The sequence below is a fragment of the Haplochromis burtoni genome, unplaced genomic scaffold (genome assembly GCF_018398535.1).
Source record: "Haplochromis burtoni strain Fernald_Lab_line unplaced genomic scaffold, NCSU_Asbu1 Contig_248, whole genome shotgun sequence".
Taxonomy (NCBI): domain Eukaryota; kingdom Metazoa; phylum Chordata; class Actinopteri; order Cichliformes; family Cichlidae; genus Haplochromis; species Haplochromis burtoni.
In genome coordinates this window covers 454,051-473,660 of record NW_024582609.1, presented here as the reverse complement: position 1 = coordinate 473,660, position 19,610 = coordinate 454,051, and the positions used below count along the sequence as shown (strand labels likewise).

Here is a 19,610-nt window from a genome sequence, read left to right as displayed (position 1 = left end):
GGAGCGAGCTGTTCGCCTGGCTGCAGGAGACTTAAAACTGAGTATAGATTTATTAAAGCTGTCGTTTGCTCCCCCAAAGCTCCGCCGCTAGAGGTGAAATCTTTTTCATTCCATCTTGATTTTGTCTAAATTTTTCCGCAAACGATGAACACTTGGCATGTGGAGCTAAGTGTGGTGTGAAAGTGGTTTATTTAAATTGGCAGTCCTTAGAGACCTCACAGGCTTCCATAGATTCAGACTGTCAGACCTGAGGACTCAAGGCTTAAGCTTTTTTTCTTTTTCTTTTTTTTTCTTCAAGCAGTCCTTTGTTATCACCAGCTGGTTTTGGGTTTCACATGTGTACAAGCACCTAGTTGTGATTTCTCTGTGCCCTTTCTCAGGTCACAGCAGCTCAGCACCCCCTATGTGCAAATGGATCGGTCTGTTGCCCCATCCGGCAGTAGGCCATGAAACCTTCCCGTCCTTTTGCTTGTTCCATGATATAACCTGTCTGACTGCTGTTATTGACTGGAACCCTGAGGCAGGATGAGCAGTGACACTCTTTTTAGTTTGTCCTTGTTTCAACTTTGTTACACATACAGCAAGTTTAGAAGAAAAAAAATACCTCTTTGGATGAGAGTTTGAAGAGGTAGGCTAGTGGAAATGTGTGGTGTTGCAATAATAGAACAGCAGCCACAGTCCCTGAGGTGGGTGGGTGGTAGTGTGGGTGTTGAGGAGATGGTGGGAGAAGAGCTGTGGGGGTGAGTGGAGGGCAGAGCCAGTGAAAAGGAAGAGGAGGGGGTGCTGGCCCCGTTCACCATACACCTTTCTAAATTGGTCTTAATTTCAGTGACTCAGCTGGCATAGCTGGGAGTACTGTGTCAGCCAGCCCCCACCCCCTCTTGAGCGTACTCAGTACTGCCTGGAAGCTGCTTTACATTTAGCGTTGAGGCGAACAGGTGCGGCGGAGACATGGGAGTCAGGCAGCCACCTCACCTCTTCAGTACCAGTGCACTCTCCCTTTTCCAGGTTCCAGGGGGCTTCCGCCTTGATGGCCTCCCACTCCCCCCTTCTCACCACCAACACCAACACCATGCCTGCAGTGGTTAAATAAAGCACTTTGCTCTTTGCTTACCCCTGTCAGACTCTGTTGTTGGCCTGAGCGGGGGGAAGTTTCTCGTTTGTGAGGATTCTGAAGTGAGGGTGGTTCAGAGAGGCTTTAGAGGTCAGTGAAAGGCACTCTGCCTGTCACCTCCCACCCATTTAATAGATGTTAGTGAATCAGACAGTATGTCTAGAAACTGAATTCTTTAAATGTTTCATAAAAAAACATGAGCACATAAACAAACAGGATTAACCCAGAGTGAACTACTTAATTGGGCAGTGCTAGGAAATTTTGCTTTTAAAAGAAACTTGTAACTCTACAGGATTGTCACTGAAAAGTACGACATTGCCTACAGAGGACGGTCAAGTGTCATTGTAGAATAGTTTTGTGTTACCAGATACACCTTTGCAATTCCTTGCGGATGTTGTCCAGATGCTCTAACTTAGACCTTTCTTTAAATGATGTAATGACTTGATGTTGGTAGCATTTCCTTTACCAAATAACAAACACCAATCCTGTTAGCTTCCTTCTGACTGACAGCTTTTGTTGACTTTAATGCTAACTGCTGTTTTGGAACTGTATCTTTCACCTCGTAATCAGCAAACACTGTTGAGGAGATGCTGTACTGCAGGTGTGGTTGTAATTGGAGATCTTTGCAGCTGCCATGTTCAGAATACTGTAGATTCTGGTAGTTTATGTGTTATCCTTTCAGAAAAATGAAGCTAGCGTGAATGTTCAGTTCCTCAAAAGGTCACTTGAGGTTGACTCCAAAAGCGAATCAATCCCCATAGACTTGCATATGAAAAGGTCCAAATTTACAAAAGTAAAAACGTGTTTATAGCACAGGTATAGCCAGTTGGTGCGTGTTTAGAATCACCACTACTAATTGGAGTCACTAAACTGGACCTCTTCACTATATTTATGCCTTTTGAAACATTTTAATGGAATTATCTGAAAAGCAATATGGCTTGCTGTGTGTCACTGACCATTTAAGATGTGTTTGTCAGTGCCTTGCTGTGGTGCAGTTTATAGATACAACTTGCTAAGCCACCTTCTAGCATTAGCTAATGATATGGTAACTTCCGGTACCAAAGAACTAACATGTTGCCAAAGCTGAGGCTTCAAAATGTGGAGTCTGAAACCAGTAGGTGATGTCACAATGGTTATAACCATCTTTTGCATACAGTGTATGGTTTCAGCATCAGTGTCTGATTACTTGTTTTGTTACAATCTGATAATGCTGTTAATTAAAGAAATATGCAAAATATTCCTTTAACCGTGACAAGATTGTCCCTCATCTTTAAATCTTACCATTGTTGTCTGGCAGAATTGTTGCGTAACAGCAGCCTAAGAGTGGCCAGTGGTGTTTATGGGGGATATGCTGCCATGTTGGACGAGTGCCATTAACATGAGTGGCTGTAATGTCGCTGCTGAAGCTTCTTCCTGACAACAAATTTGCTGTGCTCTGATATGGGGGAGTTCAAATGACCATGTAAACAAGTTGGAGAAGTCATCAGAAAAGATTAAACGTTATATTTGTACAACCTATTAAGCGGGGCATTTCACTCAAATTACAGTACAAAAATACCTCTTCTCATGTTTTCCTTTGGAGGTATTCAGTCATAAAAAAACTTCAGTCAAGTAGACTTACACAGGTTGGAGCCTTACACAGTCAAAAATAATAAGAAAAGTCTCGTTATGCTCCAGAGGTAAATAAGTGTACTAGTAATTGTGATTCTCCCAGTTTGGCGGCATTTCCATGTTGCATGTCACGTCATATAGTTTTGTGCTTGCAGGACATGAGTATGTGAGAAACTTGCAGGACTAAGCAGGATTTTGCCAGCAGAGCACAGTTGAGGAGCGTTCAGAACGAGCAGTTCCCTTCCCTTGTGGCTCCAAGTGAAATGACACAGGCCTTATTAAGTGGACTGGGGCTAACAGTGAACAAGCCTATGAATGCTGGCAAGGCTGCTCATGCCCTTGGTGCGTGGCTCATGGCTCATGGAACAAATTAGAGTTTGCTTCTTCCCTCACCTGATCACTGTGCACAGATGCCAGACTAACCCCCCCATTAACTCTACTGCTTTCACCTCACACCACCCACAACCCAAGGTCTTGTGACAGGAGGACACCAGCTAAGGGTGGACATCCATCAAGGCCCCCTGACTCATCCAGTTTGTTTGAGCGGTGAAAACACTGCTGGGAAAGGGGAACTTGAGGATCGATTGGAAGCCTGGATGCGAATGAATCAATCCCACCGAATCTCTTCTGCTTTTATTTCCAGTCTTCAGAATAAAAACATGCTTTGACTAAACTGTGATGTGATTGACACACTACTTTTCAGCTTCTTGTTCTGAGAAGAGAAAGCCTCTTCTCACCAATACGGGCCTATCTAAAAGCTTTCAAGGACAAGAGTTTTCCTTTATAAGGCAACATTAGCTCATTTGTTAGTTGTTTGAGCTTGAACTTTCTCTATTAATAACAATGCCATTAGAAGACACACAGAGGTAGTATGTTACAGAAATCTCTGATTCTGATGTTCAGTCATATTCCTTGTGAGAGTGCTCTGTAGACATGTGCAAGACTTAGATGAAATGAAGAAATGTTGGCGGAGGTTTTGAAGGGGGATACTAAATCAGGTTTAAATGGCCGTCTGACAACTGACACCTCAAGAAAGAGCAGGCAGCAATCAGTCTGATGTAGCTGAAACACTCTTGCTATTCTCATTCGTTAGTTGCACTGAACAAATGGTCTAGTGAAAAGCTTCTATATTTTGCAACTGGTTGTGGTGCTTTTTAGCAGTTGGTTAAAAGAGGCCAACAAGGTAATTAGAATTTCTTCTGTCTGTCTTCTTCCTGGGAAGTTACATCATTGTATTTATTTAGCTGTCTGGCTAAAAATGCCGCTCATTTTTCTCACATTGGTTTGACTTTAAAAGAAGACAGTGACTTTAAAGGTTTCTTAACAAGACATTTTGACACTTTGCTTTGAAATGCTGTCAGATCTGTTGGGTTATTCCAGGACGTGAGCAGAGAGTAAAGTAAAAGTAAAAGCAACAATGCAATGTTAAAAATGTTTTCCTGTGCACTGAAGCCCCAAACATTGCTGTCAACAGAGCTGCATGTGAGAGCTCACAGTTGCTCCCTAATATGAAGTCTGATTATAGTCATGTGCAAGCAAAGCAACCCACACAAACCAAATGAATGTTTTTTTGTTTTTTGTTTTTTACTGTACTGAGAACACATCTTAATCAGTATTTCCTGCTGTGTGCTACATGTGACGGAGGGCAATCTCGGTCACTGTGCTGACTTAATTCTCCCAAAATTCTGTGGAGTTCACTTCAGATGTTCATCACACATGATGAAGCACAAGTAAAACCACAATCAGTGTACTTTGTTAATCCCAGAGGAAGAAATTACTATTAGCAAAATGTATCAGGATTAAAAAGGACTTTGTTGGCACAATGATCTCTTCAGCAGCATTATCAATCTCTAAATAAAAGGCTGGAACATAACTGTATTTTGTAAACTCCAAAAATAAAGTTCTAATTTTCTTAAATATTTCTTTTATCTTTGTAGCATAAATAACATGATTCAACATCAGGCAAAGCAAGAAGATCAGAGAACAAGGGGACTAATTCAAAAAGAGGGCAGAGGCAGTACATAGCAATTTTAGAAGTTGACCGGAAAAGGCTTCAGGGAAGCATGAAGTGCTCTGCTTGCTCACAATTACAGCCATCTCCACCCATTGGCCCTGCAGTTACTACTGACCAAATAGGTGCTTAATGACCTACCCAAATGTAATCAGACCTTAATGGCTTGGAGATAGGATGGCTAGCCTGACTTTAGAACTGCACTTAACCCTCTCAGGCTCAAATTAACTTTTTGTTGCTAATGCACAACCAAGTCCTGCAGTGGCACGTCTGAGTAAAAAAAACTCATAAAATATGTATGTGGGGTAATCAGGTTGTTAGTTTTTAACTGTTGCAAATTGGCAACACCTGCCTCGAGAGGGTTAATGAGACCAGTTGGAGACTGGGAGCAAGTAGAACATTAGTTACATAGGCTAAAAAAGGCGCTGCCATTGGCTGCTAAAGGTAAAATATCCATCAAGGTCTAAACTTTTCTTGTCCCAGGTTGTAAACACGTTAATTTTATAGCTGGAATCGCATACGGTGGCATCCAAAGTGGCGTGCAGAAAGTTTTTGACAGAATCTGTGGCAAGATCTGAAAACTGCTGTTCACAAACGCTGTCCATCTAATCTGACTGAGCTTGAGCTGTTTTCCAAAGAAGGGGCAAGAATTTCAGTCGCTAGATGTGCAAAGCTGGTAGAGACAAACCCTAAAAGACTGGCAGCCATAATTGCAGCAAAAGGTGGTTCTACAAAGTATTGACTCAGGGGGCTGAATAATTACGCACACCCCACTTTTCAGCTATTTATTTGTAAAAAATGTTTGGAATCATGTATGATTTTCGTTCCACTTCTCATGTGTGCACCACTTTGTGTTGGTCTTTCACGTGGAATTCCAATACAATTGATTTTGTGGCTGTAATGTGACAAAATGTGGGAAAGTTCAAGGGGGCCGAATACTTTTGCAAGCCACTGTAAATAGAGGCGCAAAGATCCACCCCTTCATTACGCTGATAGAGATGAGCAGGATCTATTCTCAACCTTGTCCAACACTGGAGCATCTGCACTTTATGATGAGCCGGTTACTACATTGAATGTTTACTTTGTGCCACAAACTAAAATTGCCATTGTACACCAAGTTTTCTACAGACTTTGAAGGAACCAAAGGAAACAGTGCAACAATTTGTAATGAGATTATGTCACACTACCAGAGACAGTGAATTTGGTATTAATGTTAATAACCAAAACAAAGATGCAGTAGTAAGAAACCTGCACCTAGTGGGGACGGAAAGGAGAAATCCAATAAAGTGTGTTACAGATATTAACATAGAAACCTGTCTGCAAAGAACTCAATTGCACAGTTGGAGGACAAACATGTAGAAAATGCTATGGCGAAAAAATATTTGGGTCTATGCGTTTGCCATTGGAGATGGACCAAACGAAGGTCACCATTACGTGGGGATTATACTTTCCGCTTTCGCAACTGCGCTAGAGTCCACTTGGGTCCTGGTAACAAACGGTTAGCACAAGGGTGCGTGTGGATTTCTCAGTAGAGTAAAAAACAACACTCATACTATAAACAAGACAACTCGGCTTGTGTGAAGTGTTTTCAGCTTGGCGTTGTGTACCTTGAGTCAAGTGTTTTGACCAATGCACAGAATCAAATATTTAGAGAAATAAGATGTAGTTGCTGCTTTTGTCTTCGTGAGTCTTTATTATATGGCATGCTGCAGGGAAAAAACCTGTTCTAACGTTTGAGTCTGAGGTTTATTTTGAGCACCTGACTTTTTTTTCTCTTTTTTTTGGTTCTCCTTCTTAAACTCTGTCCATACTCTTTCATGAGTCTTGCATAGTTGGTAGAAGATGTTTGTTGTGTCAGTGTCTATGGGACCTGTTTGCTGGATAATTTGCACAGTTCAGTTTTTTGCTGCCTATCAGACTTTTCATAACCGAACCATGTCCTTGCTTCAGAAGTAGCCTCTCATTTAGGAATGACCTCCCCCTTTAGTTTTGGCTGGACCTTCTGTGGTGCCGTAGTGACTATTGCAAACTGTCATCTAAAGCAATGAAAAAATATTGCAGTGAACAGTGTGTCAAGATATTATAATAATGGATTGCATTTATATAGCGCTTTTCAAGGCACCCAAAGTGCTTTACAATTCCACTATTCATTCACACACTGGTGGAGGCAGCTACAGTCTGCCCTGGGGCAGACTGACAGAAGCAAGGCTGCCATATCGCGCCATCGGCCCCTCTGGCCAACACCAGTAGGCATTAGGGTAAAGTGTCTTGCCGGCGACCTTCCGGTTACAGATGCGCTTCCCAACCCCCTGAGCCACGGTTGCCCCATATTGTCATCCAATATATTTGATCATATCACAGAGCCCTATTCAGAAAGGCCACGGTAAAAGAAAAGAAAGCTCTAGTGTAAAGGGTGATTGTTAAGGAAAAGAAAAGCTAGAATTAAATTTCATTTATATAGTGGCATCACAGCACAACAGTTACCTGAAGGTGCTTCATATTGTTAGGAAAAGACCCTACAATGAAGGGAAGGGTTTGAAAATGAAACTTTCAACCTATTTAAATCTGAAAATGATTAGTAATCATGATCTCAGTACTGACCAAAATAAGTCAGATCTTTGCACCAATTAAGCAGCCTTAATTGATCCTATTGTCTCTGACTGTCATGTGTTATCTATGGTGTTTTTTGCAGAAATGTGAGTTCAACATGGATAACCTGAGCAAACCGGAGCTGCTCACCCTGCTGAGTATCATGGAGGGAGAGCTGGAAGCCCGAGACCTGGTCATAGAGGCCTTGAGAGTGAGTCCAAACAACACATACATAACACTCTTACTGTCTATGCGACTGTTCGGTTAAATTGAAGTTACTGCAGCAGATTGCCTTTGTTAGAGGCTTCAAAGTGACATTATTAGCTGTAATTGTGATCCAGAACTGCATTAGTATCAGTTATTATGAATGATCATGACCCTTCGGGGTTATCACATTCTTTGTCTGCACCTGGGAACCAGCTAGGCTAGCAATGCTAACCGGATGAGTAATGCCCCTGTTTGTGGCACTTCATCTTCAAGGTTTGTCTTTGTGGACTGTTTGCTATTACACCAAGTGCACTGCTTTTCTACTTAAGGCTTGTAGATAAAAAAAACAATTATTTACCCACTCACATTCATTTAGGTGCTATTTTTTTTTATACGTAAGCAGTTTCTAACATTCACACACTCCTGATGGATGCATCAGGAGCACTGGGAAATTGATCCCCCAACCTGGCGACTGGTAGACGTCCAACTCTACCTCCTGAGCCACAACTCTGTTCAAATTGCCATCAAACTGTGAGGTTTTCAGTTATGCTCTAATGCACTCACTGGTGATTGTATTTGTGCCTATATGTTTATGTATAATGGCAAGCCGATGAAGGTTGGGATGAGTGTTAATGGGACAACATATTGATCTGTGGTTACTAAATGATGAACCTGTGTCACCCTCATGCTGGAGGTTGCTCGTTGTCTGCTGGGGCAGGAGTTATTATTCCTCTCTCTCTCTCTGCAGTTCAGTATTTGGGTCATCACTGTTTGTCCACATACTACTTTAAGGGTTTTTTTTTTTGGGTTTTTTTAAGAAAACACTCAAAACAAGGTTGAGCTGCAGGGGAGGAGAAGAATCTACACGTGCTGCTTGGCTGAACTGGTGACCTCTGGGTTGTGCGAAAGGCTTCTGTAAGCTTTTCTGTTGCTATTGTGTGTATGTGCTGTTAGCAAGCTGCTAATCTTTTCCACAGTTTGAGTTTCTCTCTCGCAGCTCTTCAGTTATCAACCGGGTTGATGCTGAACAGCTTCTAAACAGCTCAGCATCTCTACTTCTGCAGTTTACTAATATGTTTAACTCAGACTTTCTCTGGGTCGTCTGTCTTTTTGGCCATTGCCCTTTCTTTAAATTTAGAAAAGTCTGCCACCTGTTCTGTGTCTCTCTGCTGGCATTTGTTTGTTTTTTGTCTTGCTCCCTTGCTGCCACTTCACCCATGTTTTCTGCTGGCATAAAGAGTCCCTGCAGGCCCTATCTCCCCTGTGGATGGATATTCTATGGAGGTTTCAATGAAATAAGCCTCCTCTCTTCCACCCTCACAACTCTCACAGATACAGTGAGCCTATTTGCTCTGTCACAGATGAGCCCCATCCAAGAGAGCGAGATTAGAGGGGAAGGAATGGACACTGACGAAGAGAGTGAGAAATGATAAGAGACAGAGTTAAAGAGTTAATAGAAGTAAATCTAGAGTGAGACGCCCTTCATTGTGAGTTCAACTTGAAGCAAAGACAATGGAGGGTGGGGGGGATGCAGAAAGACGAATGGAGGCCTCATATTATCTCCGACAAAGCAGGACAGTGTGACAGAGTGGATTATACCCACTCCCACTGAAATAACCAAAAGAAAAGCATGAGCTGAGCCACCAGCTGCAAGGCTGCCAGTGACACTGGACTGTGCATTATTTTTCTCCCCCAACCCTCCACCAATCAAGCTAACCGGCCTTAATGGTCAACATCCCTAAAGCTCCTTAGACTGGCTCAGTTACAGAGCTACACAGAGAGCTGAACCCTCAGCTCCTAATGTTTTTTGCACAGGTTTAATGTGTTGCAAATTCCCTACTGTACTTCTCTGATTCCACACCAAAAGTTTGGATCAAACTTCCTTGGCTTGGCATGAGTACAGTGATCATTTGTGGTGTTTGGGTGTCATTAAGAGGCTTTGGTGGCGCAGATTAATTAGCGTGTGGCTAAAGCTGGCTGAGCTGCCATATCTGGCTTCATCCCGGAAAAAAAGAAAGGAGGCTGTAAAGAGATTAGCCAAACGACAGAGATATCACATGATTACCACAGCCGACGGCTACACAAGTCACCTATTCTTCTGTGCCAGGAGCCTTTCAGGGGGCATGTGGAAACTGCATCTTTACACCGTTCTCAGTGCAGGAAACAAACTGTTTTTGTTAGTGATCACAGACCATGGACATAAGGTCCATTTCCAGAATGATGTGGCTGCTTTCACCATTTTTACTGAGAAGCTACTTGAGTCACTATGGCTAAATTTTCCAGCCAGAACCAAGATGAAGTCTTTGGCTTGTAGCCAGTGGTACTTTCCCACTAACACAAAGAAATAGTTTTACAAAGACACCGTTTTTAAAGCCTCTTTAGCATTGACGAGAGAATAGATGTAGGAAATCTCAAGGTCGTTAGATCTCTTTAATGTTCTTGACATTTCACAGCCTGTCTCTACTTCTACACTGGCTAGAAATGAATGTTTTGAATGAAAGAAAGGAGAAGAAGAAAAAAAAAAAACGCTTTCACACTAGATACTAAAATAGTCACTTAGTTTTGTTTGTTATGCTTTCAGATGTTCTCTTTGCATCAGTGTGAACTGTCAGATAAATACAACCACAAAGGAAAAAGGCATTTTGCTTATAATCATGATTTACATTTAACTATAAAATCCTCCATTGCAACATCATTATCAGCAATCAAAACACAACGAGTTCAAGCACAAGTAACACACTCCTCATATTGTTTGGATGTGTTTACTACGAAGGATAAAAGATTTCTGCTCACGAGAAGTGAATGCTGATAACACATTATCATCATAAAGAGGTTGTGATAGATCACTGAGGATTGCCTCTCCTTCCCCCACCATTCACAACTCACAGGGCTCATATCATATTGTGTTGTTGCCCACCTGCAGTTTTATTGGACATAAATCTATAGTTCATTCTTATTAGCTGCATGAAGAATAATTGTTTTAATCTTTTCTTGTAAATAACACTTGTGTTTAATTAAATTTTTCATCAGTCAGTGTCCATACATTCTCATATTATTTGACACCTGCAGTACATTCACCATTGATTGTGTGTTTTCTTCTTATGAAATCAAAAATATTTGGGTTCTTTTGGAGTTTAGCTGAAGAAAACTAGCACGACACGAAGAAAGAAACTCATGTAGAAAGGCACAATACTTTGTTTCTTCTGTAATCAAACGAACAATGACAAGTTATTCCTAAATTCAGAGGAAATACTTTTTTGTTGTTGTTTGACTTTGTTATTAGCATAACAGTGAGCATCTACTGAAACTGTGGTACATTAGTCAGGAAGTATGCCAAAGGTATCCATGTGATGCTTCTGAGAGTCATCTTTAGCTGTGAAAAAGCAAAGTGTAGAGGTAGATAACCACTACATGAGTGTGAGTGTCACCATGCAATACTACTATTATATGGTTTTATTAACACAGATAGACTTATAGTATTAAAATGAGCATTATTTTACACAATTTACAGATTCTGATTCTATTATCAGTATCTCTTGTTTCATCGATTCTCACTGAGCTTTCATTCGCTTTTAAGCAGCATATCAAGGACGATGCATTCTGCAAATTAATTGCATGCTGTGTGGTCAAATGTTTGTGCCTGTTGGAGGTATTTCCCTTCTTTGTTGTGATCAGTGTTGTCAAAAAAAATCTGTCAAGAACATTTAGAGCACTATGCACTATGTAAACCAAACACTCGGTGTGCTCTGAGAAGCTCCCGACAGTTGGACAGTTTGTCAGACGTTTTCTCGCTGTTATGTTCTTGGTCTCAGTGGGACAGAGAGATTGTACGGATGAAAGTGTGCAGATTGGACGCCTGTGATGTCGTGAAAAAAAGATTTGACGGGATGATTTCACTGGCAAGAAGCAGTTATGTGCAAGGCCATTGGGGGAAAACATCCCACTAAGATGCCTTTAAAACACTGCAGACAAGCTCTGAATGAACGTTATTGTCTGTTCACATACAAATACAGAAAGGTAATGGAATTAGTCATTTTAAAATGCTCATCTTGAAGTTGGCAGTTATATTACATTATGTCTGTTCTGGCATTGAATAAAAAAAATCAAAAATTCAATTTATACATCATTCTTACTCAAATCTCTGAAGACGTCATTAATGATTGGAAATTGTTTCCTCCTTTCTGTTTACTGCAGTTTTAGGTCAGTTGGATGAATATGCAGTTTAACCACTTGAGTGGTCAAGAAGTGCTTTGAGCCTGGAGAAATGATGGAGTCATGATCTTGACTTGGTTGCTGACATTTTAAGGTTGGGTGATGCACTAAAAATTTTCCATCCGGCTACATCAAGCCAGATTTACAGTCCCATGGTTGTTTCCATTTGAACGGCTCTTGCGACTGGTTATGGGAACCAATGCAGTGGCTATGAAAACAAACTTGTGCACAGTCCTCCAAAAATGTAACCGTGGTTGCTCAGTGGTGTTAAAATGTTTTCTTTAAAAACATAACATTTTAATTGGGCAGGTAAATACAAAGTTTGTTGCTTTTTTTGACAGATAAACCAAAAACCAATGAGCAGTTCATTCAGAAAGAATGTTTTTTCTCTTTTGAATCTTTATTATTGCTTTTTAATAAGAGAAAAGTACTTCCTATCCGATTAATCGATGGAATAATTGCTAGGTTACTCGATTACTAAAATAAACAATAGCTGCAGCCTAGACAGTTCTGTGCTCTGCTGACAGTGTTGTAGGTTAATATGATGGGCCAGACATTTGGTAGTCTTACTCACAAAGCTTTATCAATCCTCTCATCTGAATCCGCAACCAACTACAAATCAACACTTAAATGAAGGTGTGTAACATATCTTTGGACTGCTGGAGGAACCCAGATCACCCAGCAGAATTGTGCCCAGATCAAGTTACATACCCTGGACACAAATGCTTTGGTGGGCCCTAACCAGTTTCTTTTGATGATCATCTTTTTTTTTCTATCTTCAGCTAATAAACTTATCAAGCAGAAATGTATACGTACATTTAGACAGAATAGTTTAAAGTACAGAACACTGTCTCACAGAAACAATGAAAAATATACATCACAATACAGCTACAAGTACTTTATAATGAATGGAAAATGACTCCGCTAATGCCTTTCCATGTTTTTTTTACAAGGATAATGTATCTTGTGTGTGTGTGTGTGTGTGTGTGTGTGTGTGTGTGGCTGGTTAGCTTGATTGGTGGAGGGTTGGAGGAGAAAAAAAAATGCATAGACCAGTGTCACTGTCAGCCTTGCAGCTGGTGGCTCAGCTCATGCTTTTCATTTAATTTAAAGGACGCAACAAAAATAAAGTTTCTAGAGTAAATTAATCTAATCTAATCCCACTGTTTTGTGATATAACACTTTAAAAACTAGACGAAAATTTGTAATTATCTGTTTTATTGCTTCAGAACGAATATGTCCCTTTTTTTTGAAAGTGCACCTACTTGCTCTGCGGCCCAGTAATTGGCCCTGAGGGGTGCACTGTGTACCCCTCTTTCTGAGAGTTTAATGCATTAGTCTTAGCATGAATTTTGTCCTGTTGAGGTGAATTTGAATAAAATTCTTATAGATGTGATGTTTGTTAATCCAGACGGGCAGCCGGCATTGGCGCCATCCGGCCTCATACAGGCATGCTTCCTTGGGAAGTCATGTGATTTTACCATATGACTAATAGATACCATGAATCTGCTGTCAGCAATGGGTTCATACATGCTTAGCACAACACATGCCCTGAGCCATCAGCTTTCTCCAGCGTCACGTTATCTTAGACCATCTAGCTATTTAAGGCATGCCCTGTTGCTGGGCTTTTCCAGCTCCCCCTCCTACATATTCACTCACTCAGTAGTGTTTGACATGTACATCTTCTTTTCTCCCTTTTTGTTCATGTAAATCTTGTATTTTAGACATCCTGCCCTCCCTTTTTGTTGATCTTTGTCACTTGCTGCTTCTTTGTTTCTATCTCTGTTCTTATCTGTTTGGACAGACAGCAGGGCAGCTCATTACTCATCGTTACCGTCTTTCATGGAGTCCCTCTCCCTCTTCATACAGCTTTGAATTTCTGTTCTTTTGCTGCATCCCACACTCTGCATCTCTCTCTATGGGCTGTACAGCGAATCCAAAATGTGTATTAAAAAAACAGAGTGCGCACTCTGAACTGCAGAAAGCTGCAATTTTCTTTTTTCCCCTTCACCGAGAGATGCTTCAGAGAGCTTCCCCACTGCTTTGCAAAGAAATATAAATCAATGAATGGAAATATCTTTTTTATTCAGACCAAGCTTCATCAGCAGGTCCACCTGACCCATCTTTTTTGGTGGGGTTAGTAGGTATTGGAAATGAAATTATGATGAGAAAAGACAAGTCATGTAATTACTTCATTTTCTTCTTTATTGTGCTATCAGAGCATGTGCTGCATAATTGCCAGGGATTTATGTGACTGTTTAGAATTAGGCTTGATGCAACAAAAGAGCAACTATGAACTGATAACTGCTTTTGAGCTGATGTGGACGTATTTAACATTCAACCACACATCACAGAATTCTAGGAGGTTGTAAGTAGAACAGAAGATTTCATAATTTAGAACAGAGTGATTTAACGGTCGATTAAATGTTGAATTACTGCTATTAGATATAGCAGATATTAAATAATCTGGAAAGGTTTCTCAGAATTACTGATTTTGAGTGATAGTTGGTCTGGACTCTGCTGCTATGAATCCTCTAGGCAGTAGAGTTTTACTTACATCCTAAAAACTGTCTAGCATAACAGATCAGCAATATGTGAGAAGGAGGAGTATTCCTAGTGTTGGCAAGCAGTGATACTAATGCAAAGGCTTTGGGAGTTAAGCATTTAGCTACATTTGGGTGGCTATAGCTAAGGAGGTAGAGCAGGTCATCTACTAATCAGAAGGTTGGGAGGTTGGTGGTTCAATTCCTGACTGTCAACCCCCATTGAATGCCAAATACCCTCTGGCAAGATACTAACCCCAAGTTGCTCTCTGATGCATCCGCCACAGTGTGAACGTTAGGCAGAATGCACTTCTGCATAGGAATAGTGCTTGTATGAATGGGTGAGTGAGGCATGTTGTAAAAAGTGCTTTGAGTGCTCTGAGAGAGTAGAAAAGCACTATATACGAATCAGTCCATTTAGCTCTTTCTCCTCAGCCTTTTGCTTATTTGAGTCATCATGCTATCAAACACTTTATTTGGAACCTTCTAAAGTGGCATGGTGACATAGTGGTAACGTTTAGCCATAAAGCACTGACAGGCTTGTGCTTGTCCATGCTCTGCAGTCAGGTAGGTTAACCCTTTGTCTCCAGTTTCAGATACATCCACAAGCCAATCAGCATCAGGCTGTGATCTGTTTGCTGCCTAACAACCAGACCTTCCCCACTTCTCCAGCTTTACTTTACTCCCCCGACTCGTATTACACCACTGTCCGCTGATATGCTGCTTAGGAATGAGGCTGCAAAGACACAGCCACAACTGCCAACCCCCGTTTCAAGGAAAATGGTACAGCCTGATAGCGGGTGTAGCCTCTTTCTTTTGGCTTTTTATTTTTTGTGGGTGGGATGATTTTTGAAGTGCTGTCAGTCATTGCAGAAGATGGATCCAGTCCCGTGGGGGTGGACTGTCTCAGGGTTGAAAGAGCATGTCGGAGTGTGTGTGTAATGTATGTAGGGCAGCGGCTAAGGATTGTTTAAATTATTTATATTTTTGGCTTTTATTTCTTTGATTAAGTAGGAAATTTCTATTCCATTTAAATTTCTTAGTATTTGATCAACAAAATATATGCATTATACTTGAGCCAATGAAACCCATATTAGTGAATAAAAATGTTATTACCACATATGCAAACATTTGGTCACTAATTCATCTATGAAGAAAAAAACCCTTGTCTGACAAGGCTTTAGACTTCTGCTTCGATTGTTTTAACCACACTTTGCAGGCATGTTGAAATGATCCACAATGTTATGTCATTGCAGCACCATGTATTTTTAAACACGCTGATCTTTCTAGCCTGTAGGGCCAGGATATGGTCACAGAGAAGAGTGGCTCCTATAAGGATAGCCTTCAGATTTAATTCCTTTATCAATGAACAATATGTAGTGCTGATAACTGATTAATCTTATCAGTCAAATATTAATTGGGAAGAATATTTATTAGTTTTTTGTGTCGTGTATAATGGTTGCTGATGTCTGCCTTTGGGTACTCACTGTGGTGTCTTTGAAGAAGTCAAAGCTCCAACGGTTGCAGCAGGGTGCTTACGGATATAGATACAAATGTACAAACAATTTGAATATGAAGCTGTCAGGTAGGAAAGAAAGAGGGAGTCCCCAGAGAAGATTCATGGACGTGTTGAAGGAGGACATGCAAATGTGTTTTTTGTGGGCCATTCATGTACTGTATTTAAGTATTGTTCTGTTGTCTATCCTGTGGGGCTGTAATTTGGTAGCACTATATTCGGGGCATTCTGCTGAGCTGAAAAAGGTTGTTGGACTGTATTTGGTCCGTGTGCTCCTGCAGGGGGATGTATTATTGTAGCTGCAGTAATAACTGTTCACAGAATGAATGAAAAAAAAAAAATATATATATATATCATCACGTGACAAAATACTGGAAACAACAAGAGCTGCTGATGCAAACACAAATAACAGTAACCTCTACTTGTATTATCCGACCCTGTATAAAGGATTTATTGAAGCAAAATTACCAAAAAAAAAAAAATCAAAAAAAAAATGTTGTTATCTGGTGGTTCAGAAAATGGAACCATAATTTTATATCAACCCATCCCTAGTGCTCTTCTATAAATTGGTTGTTTAATATTTGCACATTAGCATGTCTGTGCTATGTGTGGCCCCGTTAATCGGTAAAACTCTTTGCTGTGAATTGCTGTGGAAGTAGGTCATAGCAACCATCCCTCTCACTATCTTCCTCTCGTAATCCTCTCCCTCCCTCCCGTATATCCCTCCTCTTGCTGCTTATGTGGGCCTATATTTCACCCTTTAGTCTTTTTTTTTCTCTCCATTCTTTCTTTACATAAATTTATAAGATAGACTGCTTTTATGGAGAGTGCCTCACAGCACTAAGAGTGCATATATTTAAACCATGGTTGGCCCCGTGGGAATCAAACCTACAGCTTCAGCCTGGATCCTGCCACTGGGAATGTGGAATGACAGTTTATTTTGATATTTGTGCTGTCAGCGAGGAAGTGGCAATATTTCAGTTTACCAAGTCTGTGGTGTAATCTCTAGACTGTGTTCTTTATCTGCTGAAAGAAGTTTGATGTACAAAGATGTAGAATATCACTTCCCATTTGAGAAAGTAAAATCAATGTTTTTTTTTTTCTTTTTCATTTGAACGTTTTGTCAGTCTAATGCTTGATTGACGGTTTTCGTTTTCATAATCAGCTTTCCTTCCATTTTGAAAGTGAACAGTAACTGAATTCAGTTTTTAATACTGGAAACCCTGCAGCTTTACTGTCACTGCTGATTTGCAAAGCTTATAAGGGTGGAGGAAGGATATGTGAAGAAATCACCCCATGCTGGCAAGTCAGCTTTTCTCTGGATGGTTAGATTTTCAGATGTGTGCTGTCTCATTTAGTCAGGGTGGGCTGCTTGGGTGCCCTTTTTCCTTGATTTCGTGACAAAAACAGCCAGAAGGTAAGGGCGGGGAAACCTGTGCACATGCTGCAACTCCATTAGCATGTCATTCATTTCTATCTCCCTGTTTATAAAGAAGCTGACACAATAATGATGCCAATTTTCAATCTCAGAAATGACCATTTTCTCTTTGGTTAGTGTAGACATATTATACTTTGGCCCGTGCGTGGGGTTGTACCGCGTCAACGCGTTAGTGCAGTTAGCTTGTTAATGCGTTAGCGCCATCCAGCCCCACGCACGGGGCGATCCACGTTAACTCGCTAACGGAGATTTGCCGCGTTAATGCGGTTATGACGTTAATATCATTTTAAAGAGATTAACGCTGACAGCACTAGTATGTATGTATGTATGTATGTATGTATGTATGTACGGTTAAATTGGTGGATGTATGTAATATGTGGCACATCCACAAGTTAAGCAAGAATCAGTTGCTCTGTCTTGATGATCCCACAGTTTTTGCTGCGTTGGTGTCTGTAGAAATAAAATCCTGTTTCTTGATTTTACCTCTGTAATTCGGTATAACTCATCTTCACATTGTCACATTCTGATTCTCATCTTTTGTACTTTGTTCTTTTAAATGGTTTTTAGGGCAGTAAATTTTACTATTTCATGCCTGAAGCAGCTCAGTCCAAAAGCTCTCTCTCTCTCGCTCGCTCTCTCTCTCTCTTGCTCTCTCGGTCAGTTGATTTGATGACATGGCTGCTCTTTGATGTGGGCTGAAAGCTCTATGAACTCTCTGCCCCACATGACGAGATGGATAAAGAATCAGAGTTGGTGCTACAATTGCAAAAACTGTAAACTCTGCTTGCCTTATCTGACCCAATCATCCCTGTATGAAAGCATTATTAGAACAAAACTTATCAACAGCGTTTGATAAGTTGTCTTCACAACGGACTTTATGGTTTGAGCTACAAAAACCAGATTTTTTTTTTTTGGGGGGGGGGGGGGGGTGGGTGGGTCGCAACTTTGTCTACCAGGGAGTTGATTGGGAAACTTAAAATGGGACAATCAATGGGAAACCTTCCTTTTTTGACAAATGTTATTTCATTAAATATCTTTGGGTTTTGGACTCTTGGTCCTGCAAAACAAGCAAATGGATTAATTTGTGTGCCGTGCTGTACCGCTAAAATAATCTCAAACTCAGTTCTTGAATCATGATGACAGGACCCCTCTGAGATGTGGTGGGAGGGGAGATTCACATCATTGATATGCTGTGGACAGTGTAATGCAGTCATGTCAATGTGGACAAAAATCTCTAAGGAATGTTTCCAGAATCCTCTTGATATGCAATGAAGAATTAAGGCAGTTCTAAAAGCAAAAAGGGATCAAACTCAATACAAGCAAGGTGCAACTAATAAAGTGGCAGGTGAACGTATGTGTAGAGTTTTCTACTGTTTATGATGTGATTGAGAGATGTCATTAAAACGGACATACAGGCAGAGACGGAGTAACTAGATGCATGTTCTGATGAGTTTTGGCAAAAACCATTTGACTAACATGTCTGTCTCACCTGCTCTTATTCCCTCTCTGTTCCTCTCTCTCCCTCTTTGTGCTGACAATCAAGCCAAACACCAACATCATCAAATATACAATTGAAACCAGATACATACTCTTCAGATAAAAACACAAACACTTTTTTAATTGTAAAACATCAAATCAGACTAAATGTTTATTTTTTTTAGAATTAAAAAAAAGACTCTAAAAACATCAGCTTTTCATTTCGCCATTTGTTGATTCACTCGAAGAGCAAGTAACGTAATATGGGTCAAGTGATCAGTTTGATATCAATCTTTTGTGATACACCATCATATTTACATTATTTGTACAGCACCAATCATTTGCTTTGGTACCTGGTCAAACTTAAGCTCTCCTCTGTCTGCCTGGCTGCGCTTCTCCTACAGCAAACTCGCAGGCAGCAGCTTCTCCCCCCTCGCTCACATGCGTAAGTGCTGTGCTCAGTCGCCTAGTGCCTGAGCTCGGATCGTACCAAAATTTGGGGGAATTTACGACTGCGTGCTGTGTGCTTCGAATAGTGTGTGTAATTTTTTGTTTTATACAGTTGTCAGTCAGGCAACTAACTATGAAACAAATTACACTCCAAAAGACCCGAGCTTAAGCCCAGTAAGCCACCCCTCCACTCCGCCGATGGATACAGGCACACACTAGTCCTCATTCAGCCCAAAGTAGTAGCTCATAAAATTGTTTTTAAAGGTGATGGGGTAAAACAGCTTGGTTTAGACAGAAGATGAACTGAAGAAGGGGGGGAAAAAAAAAAGCATAACAAGCCTCCTTCATATAGTACCAGTGACATTTTATTGTCAGGGCTTGCAGCAAAATACCACCAAAGTTGTAAACCTGGGCGTTTGGAAATTTTGTGGCACATTTTCCGC

At 40.8% G+C, this 19,610-nt stretch overlaps 1 protein-coding gene across 1 annotated transcript in view; it reads left to right on the top strand.

The window, feature by feature from the left end:
- cttnbp2 (cortactin binding protein 2) overlaps positions 1–19,610 on the top strand; it is an 86,355-nt gene that overhangs the window by 721 nt on the left and 66,024 nt on the right. Inside the window, exon 2 of the mRNA XM_014338757.2 lies at positions 7,429–7,536. Within this exon, the coding sequence (XP_014194243.1) occupies positions 7,429–7,536 (108 nt within the window). The remainder of the gene's footprint in view (positions 1–7,428; positions 7,537–19,610) is intronic.